At 36.9% G+C, this 27518-nt stretch overlaps 2 protein-coding genes across 12 annotated transcripts in view; one reads left to right on the top strand and one right to left on the bottom strand.

The window, feature by feature from the left end:
* hp1bp3 (heterochromatin protein 1, binding protein 3) overlaps positions 1–27518 on the bottom strand; it is a 167045-nt gene that overhangs the window by 123298 nt on the left and 16229 nt on the right. The gene's annotated exons all lie outside the window — the stretch shown is intronic.
* erc2 (ELKS/RAB6-interacting/CAST family member 2) overlaps positions 1–27518 on the top strand; it is a 50588-nt gene that overhangs the window by 14723 nt on the left and 8347 nt on the right. Inside the window, exons 3-14 of one of the 11 annotated variants that reach the window (XM_079857980.1) lie at positions 6159–6185; positions 8380–8817; positions 10198–10272; positions 12059–12214; positions 13762–13929; positions 14222–14389; positions 16411–16548; positions 17794–17934; positions 18031–18171; positions 19590–19625; positions 21195–21397; positions 26878–26889. In XM_079857980.1, the coding sequence (XP_079714106.1) occupies positions 6159–6185; positions 8380–8817; positions 10198–10272; positions 12059–12214; positions 13762–13929; positions 14222–14389; positions 16411–16548; positions 17794–17934; positions 18031–18171; positions 19590–19625; positions 21195–21397; positions 26878–26889 (1703 nt within the window). Of the gene's footprint in view, positions 1–6158; positions 6186–8379; positions 8818–10185; positions 10273–12058; positions 12215–13761; positions 13930–14221; positions 14390–16410; positions 16549–17793; positions 17935–18030; positions 18172–19589; positions 19626–21194; positions 21398–26877; positions 26890–27518 lie in introns of all 11 variants that reach the window. The other 10 variants (XM_079857977.1, XM_079857985.1, XM_079857983.1 and 7 more) reach the window with 10 other exon arrangements.

Genomic DNA, 27518 nt, shown 5'->3' with positions numbered 1-27518 from the left:
TCCTTTTAAATAATGATGTTTTTCCATCACTGTGCAACAAGAGTAGGAAGTGTATCTTGTTCAATCTAGTCTGTTCTGTTGTAATTATAATCTAATATGGCATTTCATGGTATTTTAAATCATCTAGGGTGTAATCTAATGCCATACAATCAGACTATTAGCATTTAAATGAGCAATGCTCATGTCATCCAGTGCTGTAATTGAGACATGACTCTTTGCCGAGCCTGTTTGGCATCTGATCCAGAGGTTTGTGGAAGCTTAACATGCAATAGCTTTCCAAACTCAACCATCCAGTCGACACATATGAGCTAAATCAGAGCAAAGTGGCTCAGTCCGTCACACTACTTGATCTTGTGAGCGTGTTTCTAACAAAACATGTGACATCTGTTTTTTTAAATGTGTTTCTCTGGTAAGGATACAGACACTGATGTCAGTTAGAAGACCTTTTATCTGTTTTTATTGTATTGTCATTATGAAATTATGTAACCTACACTACTGTTCCAAATGTTGGGGTTATTCCTTCGGGGGGGTTTTCCCTTCTTTTTTCAAAAAAATAATACTTCTATTCAACAAGGCCACATTAAATTGATCAAATGTTATGGTCAAGACATTTATATTATTACAAAAGTTTTCTATTTTAAATAAATGCTGTTCTTTTGAACCTTCTGGGAAAAAAAAAACTGCATCAGTTTTCACAAAAATATTAAGCAGCACAACTGTTTTCAACATTGATAATAATCAGAAATGTTTCTTGAGCAGAAAAATCTGCATATAATGATTTCTGAAGGATCATGTGACACTGAAGACTGGAGTAATGATGCTGAAAATTCAGCTTTGCATCACAGGAATATAAAATATAATAAAACAGAACAGTAATTTTAAACTGCAATAATATTTCACAGTTTCACTAATGAAATAAATGCAGCCCTGGTGAGAATAAGAGACTTTTTTTTAAACAGTAAGTGTTTAGTAGTGTTTAAAATCCCCAAAATCATAGTGTTTTAGGTTTTAATTTCAGATTTTTAAAGTTTAATCACTGTTGGTACAGTGTTACTTGTATGCAGGAAAACATGAGATTTACCTTCCAGACTACATGTACAGTAAATTGTAGAGTAAAGCTGATTCTTCTAGCATAAACAGGTGAATATATAGGTCAATCTCTGTCTACATTCGCAGAGGAACATCATCACAATCTTCAGTTCTGCTTGTGAATGACAAAAGTCGAGGCCATCTTAGCAGTGCTTCTGGTGATGCTAGTACAGCTCCTGTCTTTAATGGGGAAAGATGAAATTGATTATCAAAATTATGTTTCATTAACATATACCAGAAATAAAACAATGATGTCATCATTTTACCTCAAATTATGCAAAAAGATGCCTCTATTAACAAGGCGATTAGCTCTTTTACCAGAAAGGCACGTCTTCCATTCCTAAAGCAGCATATTTGCATTTTCTCCCTTTTTTCAATCCGTCTCCTTGCACTGTTTCTTGCATGACTAACCAAAAGAAGGGAATTATGGGTAGTAACAACGCCTCCATTTCCTGTCACGGCTAACAAAGTAATGATCTTCGATCGCATTCTTTCCCTGTTCGAACAAATTGCTGAAAACTAAATGCGAGGCGCAGACACTGATTCTTTAATCAGAGATTTTTCTCATGCATTCATCGTGATTACCAGTCTAGAGCGACTGGGATGGATGGATGGATGGATGGATGGATGAAAAGCACATTTGCGAGGGGAAATAGTGGCCGGAGGGAATTAGAAGACAGATTAGCAAAACAACGCTCTGTGATAGACAAGTGAAGAATTGAAAGAGAGATGAAATGCCGTTTTCTAGCCACTGTTTTTGTGAATAACAAGACTATAAATATGTGTGTGTGCGGTGGGTGATGGAGAAGAACATTAACTACAGTTGCTCAGCACAGATTGTGGTTATTGATCTTGTGTGTGTGCGTGTATGCGTGCGCGCGTGTGTGTGTGTGTGTGTGTGTGTGTGAGAGAGAGTGTTTGTTGTGTCCTAGCATGCAGCGATGATAATCCCTGAGATGTTTAGTGGCTTTGGCTGTCCACATATGAAATATTCTCTTTTTCTTTATCATTCTCTTTTCAATGACTACGTTTATATACATGCATCCTCATAATGCGATTATAAGGAGATTTAAGGCAATATTGCAATTAAACTTTACCTCATGTAAACACAATGCTTTGATCAAATTGATGAGATTAAGCTCATAAAAACTTAAAACTTGGCTGATTTTAATCACAATGATAAAAATGTGTTTTAATCACATTTACACACTTTAATCACATATTCAACTCTGACCAAAATGCATGTGTGTTCATGTTGACAGCGTTGCGCGACATGAACATAGTGCAATATACTGAATGGTTGAAAATATCGAAATGGAGGCATTTTAGACTTATCTCCGGAAAAAGGACAGAGGCCAGATACCAAAGGACCGGCAAGCAAATATGTGGAAGAGCTTGGCCAATAACATTTGGGCATGGGTTATGTGAATAAAGACAGTGAAAGTAATTCTTAGAGTATAATCAGAACAATAAAAATTGCATGTTAAGAGAGAAGATGTTTGCTTGTCATGTAAACATCTTACTGCGATTAAGTCCTTACTCTGATTATTGGAAAGAATCACATTATTAATGCACATGTAAACTTAGTCATTGTTGTCCAGTTACAAATGAACTAAATCCATCTAGATCGGAAGGTTTCAATCATTTAAATGCCAAGGACCATCTCCCCCCCTCCACACACACACAAAGGCATCTTAGATTCTTGTATAAAAAAAAAAGATTCTGTGAACAATTAATATCATAAATATGTCTAAAATATCATATTATAATATTCTTTTTTTAATTTATTTTTTACGTTACACTAAACATTTCCACGGACCCCACTTCGAAAACCCCTGATCTAGATAATTAAGTTTTAGAATGAACATGCAATTTAAAATGGATCATTTCTTTATGCACAATACTGGTCTTATTGTGAATTATTAATAGTGGATTTTAAAATTCAAAAATGTTGTTTAATTGTCACAATATAGTTGCGATAACAATGCACATATTAACAACACCCACATTTTCATAGCCAGTATTCAGCAACTTATCCCATTATGTTGAATGATGGGGTTGGAATGCTACAAAATTGATAACTTTAATGCTATTTTTTATGTTCCGGTTGTTGTTTTTGCTTTCTGTGTAATCATTCAGTTTGAGGTTGACAGCCAGAGGAAAATATTTTTACACATTTGGAATGAGCTGATGGATGTTATGCAGAAAGATGAAGCGTCTGTCATGCGTGCGTGTGTGTTTGTGTGTGTGTGTGTGTGTGTGGTCCTGGTAAACCCTACATTATGGTTATACCCCACAAAGATGGCAATATCCGAAATCCTTGTCCTTGTGGGGACATTTTTTGGTCCCCATGAGGAAAACAGCTTATAAATCATACTAAGTGATGTTTTTTGAAAATGTAAAAATGCAGAAAGTTTTCTGTGATGGGTAGGTTAGTGTAAGGGGTTGTATAGAATATACAGTTTATACAGTATAAAAAAATGAAAAGTCCCCATAAAACATGAAAACACAACATGTTTATTATATTTTTATTTACGCTACTTTTCAGAAGTTTGGGGCCAGTAAGATTTTTGAAAATGTTTTTGAAAATGTATGTGGTCAAAACAATAATACTGTGAAATATTATTAGAATTTAAAATAACATTTTTATTTTAATATATTTTAAAATGTAATTTATTCCTGTGATTTTCAGCATCATTACTCCAGTCTTCAGTGTCACATGATCCGCAACATTTTTAAAAACATTTTCTTCTCGTTTTAAACACAGAGTATATAGAGATACAATATGTGATAATAGTGGGGGGTAATGAGTAATGAGAAGGAGAGGAAGTGATGATGGGCTGCCTCGGGATGCTGTGGAATATTCCTGCCGGCTGCCAGCTCTCCCTTTATCACTCGCTGCCGTATGGGATACATATTCATGCCTGCCTATGCTTCAGTGCATCTGAGAGCTGCCCACACACACACAACATGAAAGTTGAACACTTCGAATGACTCAGCTATCTCTACTCAAACCTCATGCTCTTAAAGGGGCAGTTCACCCAAAAATGAAAAGTCTGTCACTTTCCCAAAGGTGAACATGGTCCCTTTAAATGCATGAGACCGTAAATCTCCCAGTGGAGTTTATTCTGGCCAGCATTTTGCAACCCAGGGGATTGTGGTTCCTTGCAAACTGTTGTAATTATGCAAATGGAATAATTGGACCGTTTCCTCAAATTCTTTGCCAGCCAAGACAGATTATTGATTGGAGACGGAAAGAGGACGAGGAGAGGATAAGGAATTGGGAAGGAGACGGGTAGACAGAAGGGCCTTGTGTCCTTAATAAACGTCCTGACCTGAAGGAAACACAATCTGGGAAGAGTGAAGACAACAGAAATAGAGAGTTTGTTCGGTCGACAAATTGAATTAGCCAAACTCTCAATCTCCTCTGTTTTTGTGTGTGTCGTGCATATCTAAGCTGGATCAGTAACGTTTATCTGTGATAAATTGAGAGCATGTTTGATTCTGTGTGCGTTTGCAGTCGTGAACGTGTGTGTCTATTTAAGGAGTCTGAATTAATTTGCTAATGTGCCTGCGGTAAACACACAAGACTCCTTACAGCTGCATTGGATTCTTTAAGAGGGAACGAGCGCAGACTATCAGCAGCGAGTCAAAAAGACCAATTAGTCATTTATATTGGGAGTTGCATTATAAGGATGAGTGAATCTCACAAAACCTGTCAAGAACATGTCATAGCTCACCCTTGAATTAAAATAAAGGAATAAGAAATTTTATTTTGCGTAAATGCAGTCGGGCTACTTTTAAGATAACTGAGATTATTATTTTGATATCAATAAAGCGCATCACTGATTGCTTCACATATGTTTAGAATAAAAATCATTGTATGGATCCATTGAGAATAATGGGAAAATCTCAAAACTAAAAATTATGCTTTTGAAAATTTTGGAGCAAATTGTGCCGAATTTTCCATACAAAATGTAATGCAAATATATTTTCTCATTTTCCTTTTGATTTAATATATATATATATATATATATATATATATATATATATATATACATATGTGTGTCTGTATACTGTATATGTATACTGTATATGTGTGTGTGTGTTACTTGTGAGTGTATTTATTTTGACTTGAGTTGTTGGAAATTCGTAACTCTCTCTCTCTCTCTCTGTGTGTGTGTGTGTGTATATATATATGCATATATATATATATATGAAGAGTATATAATGGTATCATACATTATGCTGATAGCTTAATACTTGTACATGTTTAAATCCTTTTAGAACAATGAGGAAAAAAATCTAAACTATAAGCCATATATTTGAGTGTGTGTGTGTGTGTGTGTGTGTGTGTGTGTGTGTGTGTGTGTGTGTGTGTGTGTGTGTGTGTGTGTGTGTGTGTGTATACATTCTCATTATTTTCATTTAGATTTTATGGTGAAATGTGACCTGGACATTATGCATTATCATTGTGGCTTTTGAATATCTAATACGTGTTTTTTTTTTTTTTAGTAGTTTGCATGCGTTTGTTTGCATGCGTCCGCTATGTGTTTGTAGTGTGTGTCTGTCTCTGTATGAGGAGAATGTATAATGGCAGAAGTGTACCAGCCCAAAACGGCATTTCTTACATAAGACTGAGTGCCCGTTGATCTGGAACTAAGAAAGGCTGGCACAAGCCAGCTCACAGTTCACTCGTGCGTCTCAGAAACAGCTCTTCCCTTCCCTCTGCTGGTCAAAGGCAGGCATTACAATGCCATGACACCGAGATATAAATCACAGTGCATTTATCCCATTAATATCTAATCTCTTTCCAGAATGATCATTCACATTAACTTTATGACTTCCTATGTGGTCTTTAATTGTATTTTCCATTCTGTTATGCTTCCATTAACAATGTGTTTGTACAGTGTCCTGAATGTAAAATGCCTCATTATTCTTTGTAATTGAATCCTTTGAATAATGTTATCAGTTTTTTTTTTTCTTGTATCATTGCTTAGTCCATCTCCTTCTGCACTCACTCTGCTGTTTCATTTTTTTCTGTTTTGTTGCACTCCACAATCATGCAGCACCTGATGGACGCCAGGAGGACAAAGGTTTGTTGTCATGTTCGCCACCGCTAGCGTGCGCAGAACATGGGACCTGATCCTGTCCCGATCTTTAATCAAAACCAGACTGTACCCTGAACCTGATCCCATGGATTCAGATCTCACAGGTTTCTTTGAGTGTTGTTCTTATCTACTAGGGATGCACAATAATGGTGACCATATCAGTATAAACCATATTTGCATTTTTAATTATTGCTTTGGTCTGATTAGGCCGATATTGGAAGCTATGGAAGCTTGTTTTCGCCACTGAATAAAAAAAGGTAACTGTGACTTTTTTAACTCGCAATTGAAGGATTATATCTCACAATTCAGACTTTATAACTCACAATTCTGGATTTTTTTCTTTTGCAGTTGTGAGTTTATACCTCACAATTCTGAATTTTAGATAGAAACTCGCAATCGTGAGGAAAAAAAGTCAGGATTACGAAATAAAAAGTTATTATAAAGAAATATTATAGATTACATTGGCAAGCATACTTTCAGCATAACAACAGCAAAAAAAAAAGTATATCAGTGCATCCCTACTAGCTGCTGATCTGGGACCACAATTGCCATTTTAATTATTATCTTTATCTTTAAATGGATCAGATCTTTATATAAGGACAACCTCAAAAAGGCAAATGTTCCCTTATCTGCTCCTCCATGTTCCTCCAAGATAAGCTAAGACGGGGTACTCAGGCCTTAAATAGCTGATTCTTTCCTAAAATCCTGACCAAAAGCATGCCTGTGATACTCGATTGAACCGGTTCTTCTGTCAGAATTGTGTGTTCTGTTTGTGATAGTGCAAGGGTGTGTGTTGATCTAAATTTCCTGAGACGATTGTGGGTTATCTGATCCAGTTCTGGGCCCATATACTCTCTCATTCTGCCGAAGGCACCACATGTGCCACATAGACTAGAAAACCCCATTATCTTGTGACTATTTCTAGCACAGTTTTTTGTCATTAACCTTATTTAACGAGTTATTAGTTAGTGTTTTCTCAGGAGAAACCTAATCTTTTCATGTTTCCTCTCCTAGAATAGACCACACTGTGGTTTCCCCACCATATCATTCATTTGGTTTCCTTTAGATATATATATATATATATATAGATATTGATACATTTGGCAGTTTGGCTATTCAGCAATCAGCATTTACTGCATTCATGATTAGCAATAAAAATTTGTCATTATGAATTAAAAAATTAACCAGTTAATTTAAGTAATCTGTACACAAACCAGGTACAATGCTGCAATCCAATAGGTCCATTATTCATCAATCAGTTCTAGCCCTGCCCATAGAGAAATCTTATTGGTCCAAAAAAAGTAAAAAGTGATCAGTTGACTTAACTTAAAAAAAAGTGAGGAAACCCATTGCCTTAAAATTATTAAGAAGATAAACTTCATGCATAATTGAAAGAATTAAGTTATGTAGAGCTGTCAAGTTACGCATGAAGTTTATTAACTTAATTTCAAGGCAAGGGGTTGCCTCACTGCCTCACAAGGAAGTCAACTGATCACTTTTTACAGTGATTTATATACTATTGTAGTATTCATAAATATTTTTAATTAGCTTTTATTTTTTCATGCACTTTTTACATATTTATTTGTTTTTCTAAATATATCTAAATACCTTTCATTTGTTTTTATTTCAGTTTTAGTTTTAGTACTTTTAGTACTTCAACTTAAACATGTATTTCACTTGCCAAGGCAACATTTCTAATTTTTATTTGTTAATTAATTGTTAACATTTATATTTCATATCAGTTTTAATTTAAATTTTTTATAGTTTTAGGTTTAACTACACCACAACGATAATGACAAAGAGGGATGATATCATTGGAATCCCTTTCAGAACCAGTTTTTTAATCGATGAACAATAAAATCATTGACAGCCAATCAGAATTAATCCTGCTTTAAAGAGATCACGCATTTAATGTGGCAGCTGATTGATATTGTGCATTGGTGTGGACGCCAATATAGTTATCTTTATAGTTATCGTTCTTAATGTGAACGGGCCTTAAGATGCAGTGTGATATGATTATACATCACAGTGAGGTCTTTATAACCTTTTTTTCTAAATCTAACCTGATGTTTTTGATCTCAAAACATGGGTCTGGTTGAGGATACCCTCTGATTATTGTCTAAATCCCAAAGATCCCAAAGCATGTCAAATTCATTTCTGCTTTCGTTTTCCTCTCCAGCACCTCCAGTTGACCATTCAGGCCTTGCAGGATGAGCTGAGGACTCAACGCGACCTCAACCATCTTCTCCAGCAGGAGAGCGGCTCGCGGGGCAGCGGGGGCGATCACTTCACCACCATCGAGCTGACCGAAGAGAACTTCCGTCGACTCCAAGCCGAACACGACCGTCAGGCCAAAGAGCTCTTCCTCTTGAGGAAGACGCTGGAAGAGATGGAGCTGAGGATCGAGACGCAGAAGCAGACGCTGGGAGCCAGAGACGAGTCCATAAAGAAGCTTTTGGAGATGTTGCAGAGTAAAGGGCTTGCCTCAGCCTCAGGAAGAGCATCAGATGAGGAGGAACAAGAACGAGCCAGGCGTATAGCAGAAGCAGAAGCTCAGCTGGGACACCTAGAGGTGATATTAGACCAGAAAGAGAAGGAAAACATCCATCTGAGAGAGGTATCAGGTTCTACTCATACTTTTTGGGGGGTTTGAAAGTGGATTTTAGTGGATGTAACAGTTTCAAAGCATTTTCTAAGCAGAGACTATATTTCAATAGAGACAGTCTCCATGGAACAATCAGAGGTTAAGTGGTTTGCCATTGTAATAAGCAGAGAGATAGTCAGATGCAACTTAGACAATAACAGCATATGGTCACTGAGTCATCTGGACCCTAGAGAAAAACGTGAGGAGATCCATGCCAGAACTGTTGCAACCACACAGATAATGCACATCATTCACTATGTGCTCAAAGAGAATTCATAGTTTTCACATGTGACGTACACACCTGGAGGGCAAAACAAGGCTTTCCCCCCATTGCCCACCAGTCATTTTAATCATGTTTGTACTAAATACTATAGTAAGACATTGATATTAAACAACCAAATTCAGTATACACCTTATTGATGATGCATAGTATGTCCCCGGTGTTTTTTAGTGATTGAAATACCACAGCAGGTGCTGTTTATGGATCACAAGTGCTCAAAACTTGCATTTTGTTCACATATTTTGTTCTTTTTTTGAGATGGAATAGCGAAATATCCCTTTGATGCAGGTCTATGGATGCTTTGCCCTCCAGGTCTCTGCGCCACTCATGTGACTGAATAGTGTGAATAAGTAGCCTGGCTAACGTCAGACCAAGTCTCAATGAGACTTGGTCTGGGAACTACGTGCGCATTTTCTCGTATTTGAGGCGTGGTTTACGAATGCCCAGAGCCGTTTATTGGGCGCTATGAATGTCTATCAAATGCGCCTGTATGTAGCTCATAGCCAATCGCTTCAATTATACCAGATGACGTATGTAGAGTGAGAGAAATTCGACGAGGAAAAAGACGATGGGTCAAAGATTTATTTGTACACGATGGCGTTTAGCGAATATTACCGTTTGTGAAAGATAAACATGAGGGTAGAAGGTAACGTCGAGTCTGATATAAACAAACTGCTTCGGTGTCGTCATCATCTTGCTGCTCCCTCCCCGTTCTGTGATTGGTTCCCTTTTTCAGGGGAAAAATTGTCCCATGGTGTCCAGACTGCCTAGCAGCGTGAATAGAATCGCGCTGCGAGCAAGGCAGTATGGGGAAACCCAGGCTAGTGAATAAGATGAAACTATGAAAAAGTGAATAAGACAATAACACAATGTGATCATCAGATGTTCCTGGATTGACATTGACACTGACATTGGGTTGGGTCAGGGTTAGGGATAGAGTTAGGGCGACAGTAAATAATGGATTTTAACCTCACACTATATTTATTTTTATTAAGGGTGATAGCTTTGGTATTTCCATTTTTGTGTTTTGTGTTTGCAATTATATTTAATATAATGTTCAGTTTTTTTCTCAGGAGCTTCATCGCAGAAACCAGCTTCACCAAGACCCTGGAAAAACTAAAGCTCTTCAGACTATCATAGAGATGAAGGTAAAGATCCGGCAATGCTTTCATACACTGCTTTTCAGAAGTTTGGGTCCAGTAAGAAACAAAAATAGACTTTTATTCATCAAGGGTGCATAAAAAAGGGTGTTAAATTGATCAAAAGTCACAGGAAAGACATTTCTAGTGTTACAAAAGATTTCTATTTCAAATAAATGCTGGTCTTTTGAACTTTCTATTCACTTAAGAATCCTGAAAATGATGTATCACCGTTTCGAATATTAAGCAGCACAACTTTACAAATTACATAAAAAAATATATATAAATAAATGATATTTTTTATAATATTGCTGTTTTTAATATATTTTTGATCAAATAAATGCGTCCTTGGTGAGTATAAAAGACTTGTGTACTGTCATTATAGTATGAAGTTCATTATATATGGCATGTTCTGACTGTTCTGGAAGAACAATAGACTGAAAAAGCAAACAGAATATGAACAGAATAAACCAGAAAGACAAGAGAAATGTCTGATGGCAGATCCACTGCAGCATGCTGGTTAATGGCTGAATGAAACAGTAAGTGAGTTTGTGCGTTCACAGACAGAGCAACTCCTGCCAACAGAAGCATTACACACCGCTCTAAAAATAAAGCATGACCTCATGCAAGGCACGCACACACCCCTCGGGTCCACTGTGATTGGAGCTAAATATTACCCAGAGTTCACCCCTGCATCCATGTGACATGTAAGCATTGATGATACACTCCTATTCAAAGTGCAACTTCGCTAATTCGATTTATGCATTTTCCCTTAACCAAAAACTGCAAAAGCTGCTCCACCTGTACTGGTTTCCATTGCTCTTTTAACCTTTAGCATCACCGGTAGTGTTCTCTCGCCCTATTGGCTGAGCCGGGATGCTGATTCTGGTGCCATGGGAACAGGTGGAGTTGTTTACAACACAGAGAGCATGAATGCAGGCGTGGGAGAGGATGACAGAAAAGACAGCACTGTGATCTGTTTGCTTATGCTCTGAAGATGGATATTATCTTTCATAGAGCCACGAGGTATAGCGTTACATCCATATGCTAAAAACAAATAGAACTATTGCACAGTTAAATAGGCTATGCCTTAAAAACATTGACGAGAAGCTGTGATTTATCTAGGGAATGGACTCTCTGTGTACAGTATATGGGAAATGGGATATTGGTTTTCAAAGGCCTCGTCTGAAAATGGTGCCTATTGATGTCTGTGAAAACAAAAAGACATGAGAGAGAGAGAGAGAGAGAGAGAGAGAGAGAGAGAGAGAGAGAGAGAGAGAGAGAGAGAGAGAGAGAGAGAGAGAAGGGCGGGTTACCGGAGAGAGCTTGTGAGAAGGAACGGCAAATGTTCTCTTATGTCTGAATGGGAGATGGACCATAGCTAATGCCAAAGACGTTGCATTATTTATTTAAAAAGCCGAAGGAGCTGCAACGCTGCAACTCTCGGTCTCACAGTCCAAAGAGGCACACGCACGCCTCTCTCTTTCCCAGAGCGTCTCGCCGCCCGGGCTGGATGTGCGCTCAGTACTACCAAATGGTGATTACATGCTGATCCATTAGCATGAGAGAGACCGATTCTGCTTGGGCTTTGCAGCAGTACTGCAGCTACTCACTGGCGATGCTGCAAGACGTTAGAGTTTCGCATATCCCTGTCTTCCTCGTGTTGTGATCCCGCCTGTCTGTTGGGAATTGGGTTTGGCATGCTTCGATCCGTAGAATCGCACAAAAGTTGTCATACTAACTTAAGATGATGGATCACAACGTCGCTAATTTTTCCACTAAATTGTTTGTCCAGGACACCAAAATTGCATCCTTGGAACGCAACATTCGGGACCTGGAGGATGAGATACAGATGTTGAAGGCGAATGGATTGCTGAACACGGAGGATCGAGAAGAGGAGATCAAACAGATGGAGGTGTACAAAAACCACTCCAAGTTCATGAAGTCCAAGGTAAACAACTTCTTTAGGGAACTACAAACAGCCATAGACACAAAATGGATCAGTTTATGTTGGTAACTGATAAAGTGAAATGCACAATATTTCTGTGCTCAAAAATGAAAATTCTGTCATTATTTACTCTTCTGTTGTTGTAAACCCATATGTTGTTATTTAGTTTGTTGAACACAAAAGTAGGACGGAAAAGTTCACAACTATCAATTCAAATAGCATCATTAAAATAGTCCACACAACTTCCACAAACAATCTTCCGGAAGCATGAGAAGCGCACTGATATTTAGATCAGATTTGAGAAAATACTGACAAGATTTTCATTTTTTGGTGTGGGTGAACTATTCCTTTATTTATTGGTAGCAGCCTGAAGATGTACATTTTGGCACCTGATTTTCATTAGTGAATGTTTCCAAAGATTTTTTGTTAAGAAAGTTTTGTCTTTGTAATCTTGCGAAATATGAAAACTTGCTTTGTCACCGAAACCACTGTCCTGCTCAGGTTGACATCACCAACCCCTCCCCTCCAATCGCCCACATACAGACAGACACGATCCAATCAATTCTCAATGGATAAAAGTCCCGTCATAGATTTTTGTCTTTATTTGTTTCATATTACTTAAGTGAGATGGATTGTGAACACTGTTTTATGTTCACTTTAAAAGCAGATAAAACAGTAAAGATTTACAATATCCGTGTAAATATGTCAATTTATAATATCTGTGAACATTAAAAAATAATTGTAATACTGTTGTTAGCCAAAATTCTACTATCAGTGCATCCTCAGATGAAATATATCTTTGAGTTTTTTTTTTATAAAGAAATGTGTCTTTTTCACAAAATGTAGTGATGGGTTTCAAGTGTCACGGGAAGTAGCAGAGAAACTCCTCACAGATGTCTGGTGGAATTGTAATGATAGGTTTGCTGAGTAATGCTAGAAGCAGCAGTATTCAGATAGGATCTGTGTAAATATTTCTCACGACTGTCCTGACAGTGTTTCTTGTCAAAACACTTCCATCTGTCGGTGCACTGTGAATTGGCCTTTAATGCAATGATGTAATGATATTCTGATGCTGAGTTCTGATTGGTTTGTTTGATTTACACCACCCAATTTTACAATTTGGCTTGTAAAAGATGATTTTCTCTATCTGTCATTGGTTAGAAGAGGTGGATTTTTGTGCACATGTGCGTGGGTATTATCACTGGTGATGTCTTTGCTGTATCTAACATGCTCGTGAATCAGCTGGGGGTTTTGTTGTGATATTTATAGAACTCATTTCATCAATAATTGATATGGCTGATGTATATTAAATGGGGATTGCGTTCTGAAATCTATCTTTTATGTGAGGAGGGTACAGAATAGAGAAGAAAACTCCCATACTCATTCAGATTTTCTATTATAAAAGATTAACATGTTTTATGACATAACTCATTAAAAATGATTTGTCTAGATGTTTTGTAACATTTTATATGCTAAATAATTTCCCTGTGTCATAAATAAGAGAAAATGATCTTTCTCTGTGCCTTCTTTTCTTTCTCAATCTCTTTTAGATTGACCAGCTCAAGCAGGAGCTCTCGAAAAAAGAATCTGAGCTTTTAGGTCTGCAAACAAAACTGGAAACTCTGAATAATCAGAATTCAGACTGCAAACAGCATATTGAAGTGCTCAAAGAGTCCCTCACTGCCAAAGAGCAACGCGCTGCCATCCTACAAACAGAGGTTACAAAAATGATTTTATTTTATTTAGTTTTTATATTCAAATTTACTCTTGTGCAAAGCCCTGCTCCATAGACTCCCATTGTTTGTGTATTACTTTAAATAGTATATATATATATATATATATATATATATATAATTTATTTTTTTATTTTTTTATCTTATTTCATTTGAACGAAATTATGTTCTCACTTGTTAACATAATATTTGACTTGTGACTTATTGCCATATTGGCACTTGAAGGCATATCTCATCAGCTTTGCATGAACTCTGATGCTCATGGTGTGTTGGTTAGGTGGACGCTCTCCGATTGCGTCTGGAGGAGAAGGAATCGTTCCTTAATAAGAAGACGAAGCAATTGCAAGACTTGACTGAGGAGAAGGGAACACTGGCTGGGGAGATCAGAGACATTAAAGACATGCTGGAAGTCAAAGAACGCAAGATCAACGTCCTGCAGAAGAAGGTAAATCACTCAGGAATTAAAGGTCAGAGATTAGGTCAGACTGTTTTCATGGCCATTTAGTAATGTTTGGGGTCGATGTTGGCAAGCCGTAGTTCCTCAGGAAGAGTGTGATATAAGGAACTGGGTTTGAAAGGAGGCCTCTTTTACTGTAGATGTAACAAATTTATATAGCATTTTATATTGCCTATTTAGTGGTTTTGGTCAGATTTGTTAAAAACGGCCTGTACTGAGCCCTGCTAACAATTATATGTTTTAAGAATGTTTTGCTTATGTTCATATTGCCCAACTTTTTTTTTCTTGGTTATGATAACATTAAGGAAACATTCCATTTTATAATTTTTTTTAACATTATGGAAACGTTACTTTTGAATGTTCACTAAACATTCTAAAACAAGTTATAACATTTATAAAATGTAACTAAAACATTTCAGATAAAACCTTCCATGAACAATGTACTATCAATGTTTTTGTTTTAATGCTTTTAGAACATTATTATAGACCAAGGGATAGCGAGATGTTTGGTGAAGTAAGGCCAATGCCATGTTTTTTTGTTTTGCTTGATGGTGTGAGACCTCAGATTCTGTGGTAAATCAAAGGATGTTTACTCATATTTTGTCATTACATTACACTGTCATAACTATGTCAAAGTTGACCACTGATGGACACAAAAGATAGGTATTTAAAACTTTAAAACGAACAATCTATTAACGTTACTGGAAGAACGTTTGTTCATAACTTTGAGAGATCCTTCTGAGAATGTTCCCTTCTAGATGTGAAAAAAAGGAGAATTTATTTTTCATTAGTTACAGTCAGCATTAGAAATGCACTTAAAGCTCTTTTCTAATACCCAGTGAGCTGGATTTTGACTGAAAATGGAAGAAGAATTGCTTGCACTCTTCACAGATAAGGCAATCCTCAAATGCATTTAACAATCTCCAAGGAACAGAGCCACAGAGCATTTGCACATTTCTCCACTGTATCTTCTTTCAACTCCTTTTTCATCTTTGCCCTCTCTTTACCGTCTCACCGCATGCTTTGCTGGGTTCTTTAACCTTTTTCATGTTATTCAGCCACACAGGAAACATCTCAGGTGTCAAAAAAGGCTTCAAACCATATTTAACTTCTGGTCTCTTGCTCTCTGTGCTGGTTTGATCTCTTTTTTCTGATATTTTAAGTCACATCACCAACAACCTACTGTATTGCTTATATATTTACACAAAGAAACACCCAGTAGTTCCTTTTGCACTTAAAACAGCTTAATTTGCTCTTGAATCCCATTCATACAGCTCCATAATTGTGGGTAATGGGATATTGCACCATTCATCAAAAAGAAAAGCATCCAGTTCTTGGGAAGGATGAAGGAAGTGAAATCTAGCCCATTATCTGACCATACTGAACATCATCATGCATAATTATTCCCTTGAGATGCTGCCCGTACCATTAGAAACCAACCACCGTGTTTCACAGTCAGCAATAGACATTGTGGGTTGAACTATCCTCAGGCTTCCTTTAACACAAACCCGTTCAAATGGAAAACAAGGTGAAAGATGAACCAACAGACCATATGACTTGCTCAGATGTCCAGGTACTTTTCCTGTTACATCAGACCAGGTTATCCATCTTTCTAAGATGGCCTTGAGTACATGCGGTTTCTGTATGGCAGCACAGTTTATATGACTCTTTGTGAAGCTCGCCACACAAAGCAATATGAATACATCCATCCATGTCAGGGAATGCTGGCTTATAAATGTTCCTCATTGTCACAGTGCAATCTGTTGTTATTTGACATTTTCCGTTGTTGTTTTGACAATGTTTGTTGACCCCTGACAAAATGTTTTAAAAGTGCCACTGCTGCTACATATAACTAGATGTTTTATTTGTGAATAACTGATCGCCAGCACACATTACATGAGATGGTTCAGATCAATCATGAGTTCAATCAAAAGAGAACTCCAAACTCTGGATAAACAGTTAGATGTTTGCTATATCCACACCCGTTTTATCTTCTTCCTCTCTCTTAGATTGAAAACCTTCAGGAGCAGCTGAGGGATAAAGATAAACAGCTCGGGAATCTAAAGGACAGAGTGAAGTCTCTCCAGACGGACTCCAGCAACACCGATACTGCCCTCGCCACGCTAGAGGAAGCTCTGTCTGAGAAGGTACCAAAAGCACGGCTGGAAATGAAAATGTAGACCAGAACCACATAAAATCAGAGCTGCCTCAAATATGCTGATTTTAGTTTTTTGAAGAGCCCTTTTGGAAATCTCTCCCAAATTATGCAAATTATGCAAATCAGGTAAAAAATAAAAACATAGCCAAAAAGTCTATTAAGTATAGCACAATTCCTCTGCATTCAAGCCAGATTTGAGTGCTCGATTGTGAAGGATGCCACAATCTGGTATACTTTTCTGGGACTGTGCAGCATTGCTTCAACTTTACTGTAGGGGTTGAACAACTTCAGATTTTTTTTAAAGTCGACATTTATATGATTACAGTCGAGTCGACTAGTCGCTGATGACGTCATTAATGAACAAATAAGCCTGAACCTCGAGCTGAGACTCGAACGCGGGTTGCCTTGTGCACAGCTATGGCATATGACACAGCGCTCCTACATCACAGCTTATTTTTATCAGTTCTTTTGTCAGTGGGTCTTTATATTTCTCACAGATTTCTGCTCGTTCTAAATCAGATAAAGATAAAGTAGCACAATAAAGATTACATTTATATGAATGCATTAGTGTGAGAGAGAGCGATTGCCTGTGAATTAATTCTACCAGGCAGCATCTCTCTACTTTTAGTGAAGCTGTGGGTTTTAGTTACTAAGAAACTAAATATTAGTGTATATGCAAAACAGTTCATTTTCTAAGCTATTTTATTAATAAATTACATAACAGTGTTTACAATACATTTCTGTGCTTCTGAATGTTCCTGTATGCGTGCGATCTGCATGCAAGCTACTGTGTGTACATTACAATGCAGCAGCGCATTAGTTTAGAACGGCGAGCAACATGCATTTTGTGCATCTTGAGCAATTTTGAGCATCCAGACGGTATAATCAAACATATCTTGTGGAGCGCTCTCGGATTATGTATTTATTTGTCATTTTAACAGTTGGAAACAGTGTAAAAGTAGACTTCAAAGATTTCTTATCCTGTTGCGCCCTCTATAGGCCATGATCAGCGACAAGTCGACGTCAAGCTTAAAGCGCCATGGCAGAGCATTAAAGTCGCCTAGTCTGTGCAACCCCTACTTTACAGCAAGTTTTAGTGAATTTGTCCCCTAATCTGAGAAGAATGAAGACATATACAGACATTTATTGATAAACCATGAGTGTTAGGGAAGTGTAATTAGTTTTAGCATGCTCAATTATCCGTGAGTGCAGGTGCAATGTGTTTTTGTCACAGGAGCGAATTATTGAGCGCCTGAAAGAGCAAAGAGAGAGGGAAGACCGAGAGAGACTAGACGAGGTGGACTCGTATAAAAAAGAGAATAAAGACCTGAAAGAGAAGGTGAACACTTTACAGCTGGAGTTAACGGAGAAAGAGGTACGTCAGAGATTGCATGCATGACTGTTAGTGTTGTGTTTCTTTGAGATTTTGGTCAGACTGTCAGCTCTGGTCTCGTCTTTCCTCTTCCTCCAGTCAAGTCTCATAGATTTAAAAGAACACGCCTCCTCGCTGGCCTCATCAGGTCTCAAGAAAGACTCCAAACTCAAGTCTCTTGAGATCGCAATCGAGCAGAAGAAAGAGGAATGCAATAAACTGGAGACCCAGTTACAAAAGGTATGATTTTCCTTCTAATAATTTGATATTTGCAGATTTTAAGATTGTCTGTCAGCATCGGCCATTAACTGTGCCGTTTTGGCACTCAATAAAAGTGATTGTTCCCCCTTGTGTCGACTCCAGAATCAACCGACAACTTTGTCAATAGATAATGCACATTTTTGTTTTCAAATATTTGAAGTGAATAAATATGATGTAAAATAAGAATTTTAGCAAAATATATTTTACTACCTTTCGAAAGTTTGGGGTCTGTAAGATTTTTTTTAAAGAAGGTAATACTTTTATTCAGCAAGGATACATTAATTTGATCCAACTGACTTTTACATTGTTAAATTGCTGTTTTGAACTTTCTTTTTATTAAAGAACCCTGAAAAAATTTATCGCATTTAAATAAAAATATTAAGCAACACAACTGTTTTCAACATTGATAATAATAAGAAATGTTTCTTGAGCAGTGAATCAGCATATTAGAATGATTTCTGAAGGATCATGTGACAATTTTATTTTATTTTATTTACTTTAATAATATATTAAAATATAAAAATGTATTTCATATTGTAATAATACTTCACAATATTACTATTTTTCTGTATTTTTGATCAAATGGTGAGCATAGGAGACTTCTTTCAAAAACATTTGAAATTCTTTCCGATCCCACACGTTTGAACGGTAGTGCACATTTAATCAGTGTAACAATCTTACTGAAAAGTGAATTTTCATCAGTTCACATGACGAATGTCAAAAATTCCATTTGATTATTGAAAGTCCAGAATTTAACATAATATTTGACATGATAACATTTATTTGATTTATAAATCCCAGAAGTTTACTCTAAAGTTGTATTTTAAATGAATCCTAGATTTTCAATGTGGTCTCTCTATTCTGGCATTATATTCTCCATCCTGCTCTAGGAGCATCTACTTTTTAAAGACCCATATCAGTCAACCACTAATCACTATACCACTGGAATTACGTTCAATGAATTAGCCAGTTGTTTCATTGAATGTGTTTTCTGCATCAGCTTAATGGTCACTCATTTTAGAGGGCATCATGGGAACTTTATTGAAGTATTGATAAGATGTTGCTGTCTTTGTCTAATTTCTCCTATCTGACAGCAGCTGTGTCTCAAAACCTAGCGAACCGCAAGCCTAAATGGCATTTTTGGGTTACCAGAGTTAAAATGTTTAGAATGTCACTGATGATCAGAACCGCTGTCTAGGTCGGCAGTTCACTCCGATTTGAGACTCAGCTGGCTTCTTTTTGTTCTTATGTTGCTCTCTGGTTACTTATATTCTCCTGTGTAGAACATTATCATTAACCTGAAAGAAGAGCTAATGATAAAGCTTGTGCTGTTTTACTGGGTCCCTTCATACTCCTCCTCCTCCTCATTTCCCATGATTCCCTCCTTTGCAATGTAGCAAGCAGAGCAGCTGTTCAGTCAAATGAACAATCCCGTAAGTGTCTCTCTGGATCTGTACTAGGACATGTTGAAAGCATGAGGACACTACACACTTAGTTTCTTTAACTTCAAATTTAACTTATAAAGGTCTAGAAGGAATTCAACCCTGCTGGCTTAGAGAGCAGGAGTTGTAATTTATGATCTGATGAACTTTAAGGTTCATCCTGTGATACAGGAACAAATATGTATAATATGAACAGCTATTTTTGGAGGTTTTTGTTGTTGTAGTACCAATAGAGGCCTGTAGGATGAAGCATATAGATATATAGATATATATAATATTTATGTTAATTTAGTGTTTTTATCATATGGAGACCGAACCAACGGAATGAAACAGAATTTAGTGTGATTCTAAGGCATTCTGTGAAATATGTTCAGAATGTTTAAAAACTGTATTGTTTCCTCATGCTTCCAGTATTTACTAATCTGTTTCCTTGTAGTTAATACTCAGATACTTGAACACGCATAAACACATTGCAAAGAATCTTACCACTGAACCATGGAGCTAAAATCCACATTTGCATGTTGCTTTGCATGTTCCTCTGTCTTGTGTGTTTAATTCCTCACATGTCATGTGATCATTTTGAGAATCTGGAGTGTCAGCTTTGATTTACTGCCTTTGTGACAACTTTTGGTTTTATGGCCACATTATCTTGGATTATACTGTATATGCTGTCGCTTTCTTTAATTTAGTTTTTTATGCGATCAGTGTTGGGTGTAATTAATTACTAATCTAATTACTGTAATTTAATTACCTTTCCCTTGAAAAAATAAAGTAAGGTGTTACTCTTAATTTTTCTGTAATTTAATAACAGTTACTTCTGATGTAATTGCATTAAATACTGTATCAAACAATTCTATGTAAAACAATAGTGGATTTAACATCAACATTTAATGGTAAAATTTATGCTTTTAATGTAACCTTCTTCCTTTACACAATTTGGTTAGTTCTAAAATAATTTATGCAATAGTATATTGTTTATTTGAAAGAATCGAAAGTGCAGTTCCGTGTCTGTCCCTGTATTGTTCAACTCAAGGTTGATATGGGATTTAGAAAGTGATTAGTAATAAGTAATCCAATACTTTTTAGAGAAAGTAATGAGTACAGTAATCTAATTACTCTGTTGAAGATGTAATTAGTAGCTAGTAATTAATTACCTTTTTTAGAGTAACTTACCCAACACTCTATGTGATCCATTGTGCCTTCATTTTAAACATGCTGATGTAAACTGTGTTTTAGATTGCTTGTAGTGTTTTACAAACTAAGCAAGGCTGCGTTTAAATATTGCAAAGGAAATTATGCATAATTGCAACTTTGTCGTTTCTACAGTTTTTAACTACAGTTTGACTGCGACAAGCCAAATAAGCACATTTAATCTTTGGAGTTTTTGCATTTAAAGCTTGGCTGATTATCTGCTTTGTGAAGCCCTAAGACGCCTCTAGTCCGGCTTACGTGTTGGCATTCAGAATTGGGAATGTTTCTTCATGCATTGATTTTGATTGGCTGAGGCTGTGTTTTTATAACTGGTTTCTATGGCGATGCCTTCCCATGATCCGCATACAGAAGGCCCACGAGGTGGAGGTGCAGCAAAGCTCACGTGGGAACCCAGAGTATGTGGACCGGGTCAAACTTCTGGAGAAGGAGGTGTCCTACTACAAAGAGGAGTCCGGCAAAGCCCAGAATGAGGTCGAGAGGTTACTGGAGATTCTGAGAGAGGTGGAGACGGAGAAAAATGACAAGGATAAGAAGATTGCCGAACTGGAGAGGTGAGGACCCTTTTTTACTTTCCAATGCTTTTGGAAGGGTGAGGTTGAACATTTAAGTCACATCAAACATTTGGACACACTTGACTGAATTTGTTTTTGCATTCTTATGATCTTAAAAACATATTTAAAATAAATGAGTTGACCGGATAGTAAAATATGCATGCATTTCTTAACTCTATTAACATTTTAATTTAATTCATTTATTTTTCACAAAAGTGTCTTCCAATACGGTTTAAACTGCATCCCTAGATGCACCTCCCGTGGAGAGCTGGAAATCAGACAAAGAAGAAATTTGAGATATAATATGAAATATAAGATATTTGCTTTGTTTAAAGTTGCGACAGCCTTTTATTCCCTAATGTGATGTATATCCGATTGAATGAAAAAATGTAGGGCTGGACTTGATTTTGTCCTTTGGGAATTGATTATATGGTTGTGGTTTGCTACTGGTGGATCTCATGTGAGTGACAGGTTGCCCCGCCCTCACGGCAGTAAACACATCATAAGAGAAGAGATGTCGCTGCAAGAGGGAGGAGACATTATTTTGATTAAAGATTACGAGAACACATGAATTAAAAAAATTATGTGCACGGATAAATCAATTTATAATAAATACTACAAAATTCCATAAAAACAAATAAGAATCTGCAATTTTGATTTCATGGTCACTTTAATAGTCACTGCATAACTCACATACTTCAATTTGTGTTTTTCCATAGTTTCAGACTCTTAAAGGTAGGGTAGGCAATTTTTTAATGAACATAAACAACTTAAAGAGCACTGACCTGTACCACCTGACTGCTGCAGCTTAATTTCAGCGTTGATAGTGTTGCCATTGAAATGCATAAATTTGAGTCACGAACTGCTCCGACTCCAAGTATAATGTCAAAGGTTTCCATCTCTTCCAAATTACAGTAGTGCGTGAACGCAGCATAAGCTTGTTGTCTTGGTTCAGGAGGAACTGTAACAGGCGGCTGCTGTTACTGTTGCGGTGCTCAGTGACTGATGTCTGTCAAACTAATAGTATGAAACTGACGTTTTGATGACGTGAGATGTCTGTGTGAGCAGGTGCGTGGAAATATGAAAATACATACACTGTCAGGCAGGTAGAACAACGTATCATTGCATTCGGACCAAATGCAATGATTGGACGAACATTTTATGGTCCTTTAACCTTCCACAGACAATAGATAAATACATTTAGACCACTTAGCTTAGTGATTGCTAGCAGGATGTGAAAAAAATTCTGCAACAAATCACCTACCCTGCCTTTAATGATTTTACTCTTATTCAAAAATGTTGAAAGTAGTAAAAAATAAACAATGAATAAATGTGATTTAACGTTTCCCTGGTAGTGTAACTATAAGATTTAACACGTGGAAACATATTTATGAAGTCTGCACAAGTTTCATAAAGCAGCATCAGGACTGATCTCTCGTTTTGCCGTTATCTCGGGCCTTGACAGCATCAGTTGACAGTTTCTTCTGTACTGCTAAATATACAATTCTGCAGGGATATGACATCAAAATGCTGATGTCAAAGGCTGTTTTGTTACTGATGCGGTACAAACCGCGCTGTACTCTCAGAGCTGCCGTCAATAATGCATCTCCTACAGGGGAAATATGATGATGATTGCAAATATTTATGCTGTTCCTGGAATCATGCATTCATGAGGTCATCAGCATTCTGTGCGTTTCTGACATGTTCTGAATATTGATATCGAGCTTGTTTAGTGGTTGTGAATTGCCTCTCTTCATACGCTGTGATGACTGCTATTCCCGACAAATCTATGTGTGTTTTGGCATGTTCATGTACAACTGCCTCCGTATCTCTTCTTTTAAATTATTCAATTTAGTTGAGTAGTTCATTTAAGACATCAGGTCCATGCTACTCATGTGTGTTCAGGTTGTACATCATCCTAAATGGCCGTTCACACTAGCAGCAATTTGAAAGTGGCCATAAATCATTGACACAACAAAGTTTAGTAAGGTTACATTTCATGCAAATAAGCAAGCAGTAATACAATGTGCTGACTACCAGTGAAAGTGATATTTTACGCTTAAATATATAACAATAAAATATGTATTTAAAAATAAAATAAAAATATATCAAAATTATGAAATAATTAAAAAAAATCTTAATATTTTATAATATAATATTTAATTAATGTTTTAATATATATATATATATATATTGATGCACTTTTAATTATCTTGTGCTATAAATTATGCAGTGCTGCAATCGATATACAAACTTTTTTTCATTATAAAAAGCAATAAAAATCACTGTCAGTGTGAACAGCCTTTATAATAGTTTTGGGCATCAGACAGTAAGTTCAGTTCCTCATAGGTTCTTCAGCTCTGGCTCAAAGTCTTGTTGCTTTTTCTCAGTTGACGCTCATGCTCGAGTGTTAATGTGGTTTGATTAACCGTGTGTGTTTCTGTTTTTTTTTTTTTTGTTGTTGTTGTTTTTTACCGTCTCGCCAACTCTTTCTCTTTCTCTGTTCTGTCTTTCGGTCTTTCTCTTTTTCCGACCTCCTTCTCTTCCTCCTGTTCCTCCATTATTCTTCGTCTTCTGTCATAAAACACTCATTTCTTGTTCACAATTTCTTGTCAATCTTCATGTTCTTCCTGTCCTGCAACTCTTCTGCATTTCTGTCATTGGCTACTGAATTCCTGTCTTCAACCAATCGAAATTAAACATTGTCTATCTATCTATCTATCTATCTATCTATCTATCTATCTATCTATCTATCTATCTATCTATCTATCTATCTATCTATCTATCTATCTATCTATCTATCTATCTATCTATCTATCTATCTATCTATCTATCTATCCGTCTGTCTGTCGTTCTATCATTCTTCCTTCTTCATTCATGTTACCTCCATCCATAACCTCATAACTCATACGTCCTTGACTCTGGCCCAGCCCCCCTCCCCCCGCTGCCCGCCCCTCGCCCCGCCCTGGTGGCAGAGCCCCCTCTGAGCCTCCCCCCTCTGTGTCCGCTGCCCCCCAGCAGATTGGGGGCATGATGTGGGACTTCCTGGGAAAGTGAGTGCTCTGTCCTGGCACCACGGCTCGGCTGCATTTATCTGTGTGGCTGTTTGACGCCTTGATGTCCCTGTTGCACGGCTGTCTCTCATTCACTGGTTTTTCTATCAAAGGAAAGGATGGTTTTATTCCTTATAATGTTGTAAATATGTGCCAGATTGCATTGATGTAAAAATCAGTGGACTGAGACAGCTCCGAAAATAAGATGTGTGTATAATGTGTTTTGTGGTTGTGTATGCCGTTTCTTGTGCATGTATTAGGCTCTCTTCTAAACTCTAGTGAGATGCCTCACTGTATACGTACAGTAGGCAGCATCTTAAGTAAGTTGCTCACAATTGCCATCTTGATCTCGTCACAGTGCATTCTGGGACTGTTCAAAAGTTTTCCATTTTTATTCAGCAAGGACACATTACATTGATCAAAAATGACAGTAAAGACATTTGTTTGTGTAACAAAAGATTTATTTTTCAAATCAATTCTGTTCTTTTAAACTTTATTCATCATAGAATCCTGAAAAGAATGGATCATGATTTCCACAAAAATGTTAAACAGCACAATTGTCTTCAACAGTGAAAATAAGAAATGTTTCTTGAGCTGCAAATCAGCATAGAATGATTTCTGAAGGATCATGTGACACTGAAGCCTAAAGTAATGATGCTGAAAATTCAGCTTTGCATCGGAGGAATAAATTATATTTAAAAAAATATTAACATAGAAAACAGTTATTTTAAATAGTAATAATATTTCATAATATTACAGTTTTTACTGTATTTTTTGAACAAATAAATTTAGTCTTGGTGAGCGTAAGAGACTTTTCCAAAACATAAAAAAATCTTACCAACCCCAAACTTTTGAATGACATATTTAAAGGATACATTTAATGCTTCCTTAGATTTTGGCCAAAATGACATACCTTATTACATATATATATATATTGCTGTCTACAGTTTTTTTTGGAACATGTTATGAGCACACCTATACTGCCTAAAATATGTTGCCTAGGTAGGTATCTCACTCGGCTTTGGAACAGAGCTTATGTGTACATCAACCAGAGTGCACGTTTTCCTTTTTATCATTATATCTGTTCTATAATGTGTTTTTGTGCAGTGGATATAGAATTTGCAATATCTCACAGTTTTAATCAAAATGGTTCCTCTGTTTCAGCAGCACAAAACTTTTTTTTCCCACATTGTGTCCGTGTGATAACTGCACACTTGATATATCTGTGGTGTTGATGTTGGCATGGCAACAAGTTAATGTGTAGTCATACTTTGAAAGTGCACCAAGATTAAAGGGATGGTTCACCTAAAAAAATAATTAAAAAAATGTACTCACCCTCATGTCATCAAGCTGAAGGAGAAGTTGTTTACACATATCAAGTCAAGTCAAGTCACCTTTATATAGCGCTTTGTACAATATTGTTTAAAAGCAGCTTTACAGTGACAAAAGGAGGGGGGGGGGGTGTCTTTTGAAGTGGATTTGTGTAAGAAATAAATTCAATTTGAGTCATTATTTACTGAAAATTAATGATGAAGCTATATTGTACATGAAAAGTACATGAAATTGTACATGAAAGTGAGTAAATGACAGTAATTTTTTATTTTTAGGTGAACTATTCTTGAAATTAGACTTCAAAAGTTTTTTTATCTTTTATCTTGGTGTATTTTATTCCACCCTGCTTATGTGACATGTTAACATGTTCTGCATTTGTTACTCTATTTTGCACACACACGCTTCTGTGATCTCTGTGCTTGCTGCTTGGTGTTGCTGGCATACGAGGGCTTTGGCAAGGAGCGGAGCCCCGTTTCCTGACCCTTGAACCCCCATTTCACACGCTGATCTGCATCCCTTCTCCTCTTTCTGCTTCCTAACATCATCTATCCTCCCTTCGCTCTCACTCTTCTGAATGATCCACCCACCTCAGCCTGCCAAATTCCCCCCAAACCGGCCGTCTCACTGTCCTGCATGAGACGTTGGTCGGCATTGCAGGCCCCGTTGTGCTCTGTGAATGAGCTGGGTACCTTAGGTAGGGTCTGGTGTTCCTCAAGTAGGTTTGCACCCTCATGCCTGAGCGCTCTTGCCCCGTTTGCCCCCCCCCCCCCCCCCCCCCCCCGCGCGATCCCTCACTGCGGCTCGGCTGGTTCTCTGACTCTCACGGGTCCCTGCAGATCTGGACTCAGTGGTTAACCACTGACAGTGATGGTTTGAGATGATAGTGTCTTGCATCCTGTCTTGTTGATCTTATAGGAGCCCTTTTAAACCACCCTTAGTTTCTCACTTGACTCTTTCCAGCTGTTTTCTGCTTCGTTTCTGAGAATTCTAAAGTTGTATTTCTCCTTTCCTTCCTGTTTGCTGTGTTGTGGCTTCTCTTCCTTCCCGTTCCTGCCCTTCCTGCATCCTTCCTCCCTCTTCTTCCTCCACCACCAGTCTTGCTCCCAGGTAAGTTGGGTGTTCCTCAGGTGTCCACCCTCCCTTCTGAGCAATAACCAAGCGTGTTTCGTTCATGTGATAATAACTGAATCGTGTTTCTCGCAGTTGCATATAGTGTGTTGTTGTCATGATTATGAGTCTCATTTTATGGTGTTATATTGTTATTTGCACTTACTAATCACACATACACTGATGCCAAAATGTGTTTAGACACTTAAGACGCACTTTAAAAGTCTGAATGTTACATAATTAAGTATCAAACCAAATGGCATTTGCAAAAACGTAATGACTGTTAAGTGGAGCTCAAGTAGAGCTCTCTTTTTTCCCCAATATAAATATCTAAACATTCTTAAATCAAGATTCATTACTTGAGAAGCAAAATGACATAAGTAATAAATACATTTATCTGAAAAAAGTATCAAAATTAAGTTTATTAATTTTTTATTAATTACAAAATTAAAATTAAGAGACTTAATTTTTTTTCTTACACCACTTGCAGCTATTTTTTTCTAATAAAATATTTAGTCTAAATAAATTCAAAAATTGAAATATATAATAATATATAATAATAATAATAATAATTATATATATATATATATATATATATATATATATGTTTTTTTTTTTTTTTTTTTTTT

Source organism: Squalius cephalus (assembly GCF_949319135.1).
Source record: "Squalius cephalus genome assembly, chromosome: 22".
NCBI lineage: Eukaryota > Metazoa > Chordata > Actinopteri > Cypriniformes > Leuciscidae > Squalius > Squalius cephalus.
This window is presented reverse-complemented; position numbering and strand designations above follow the sequence as displayed.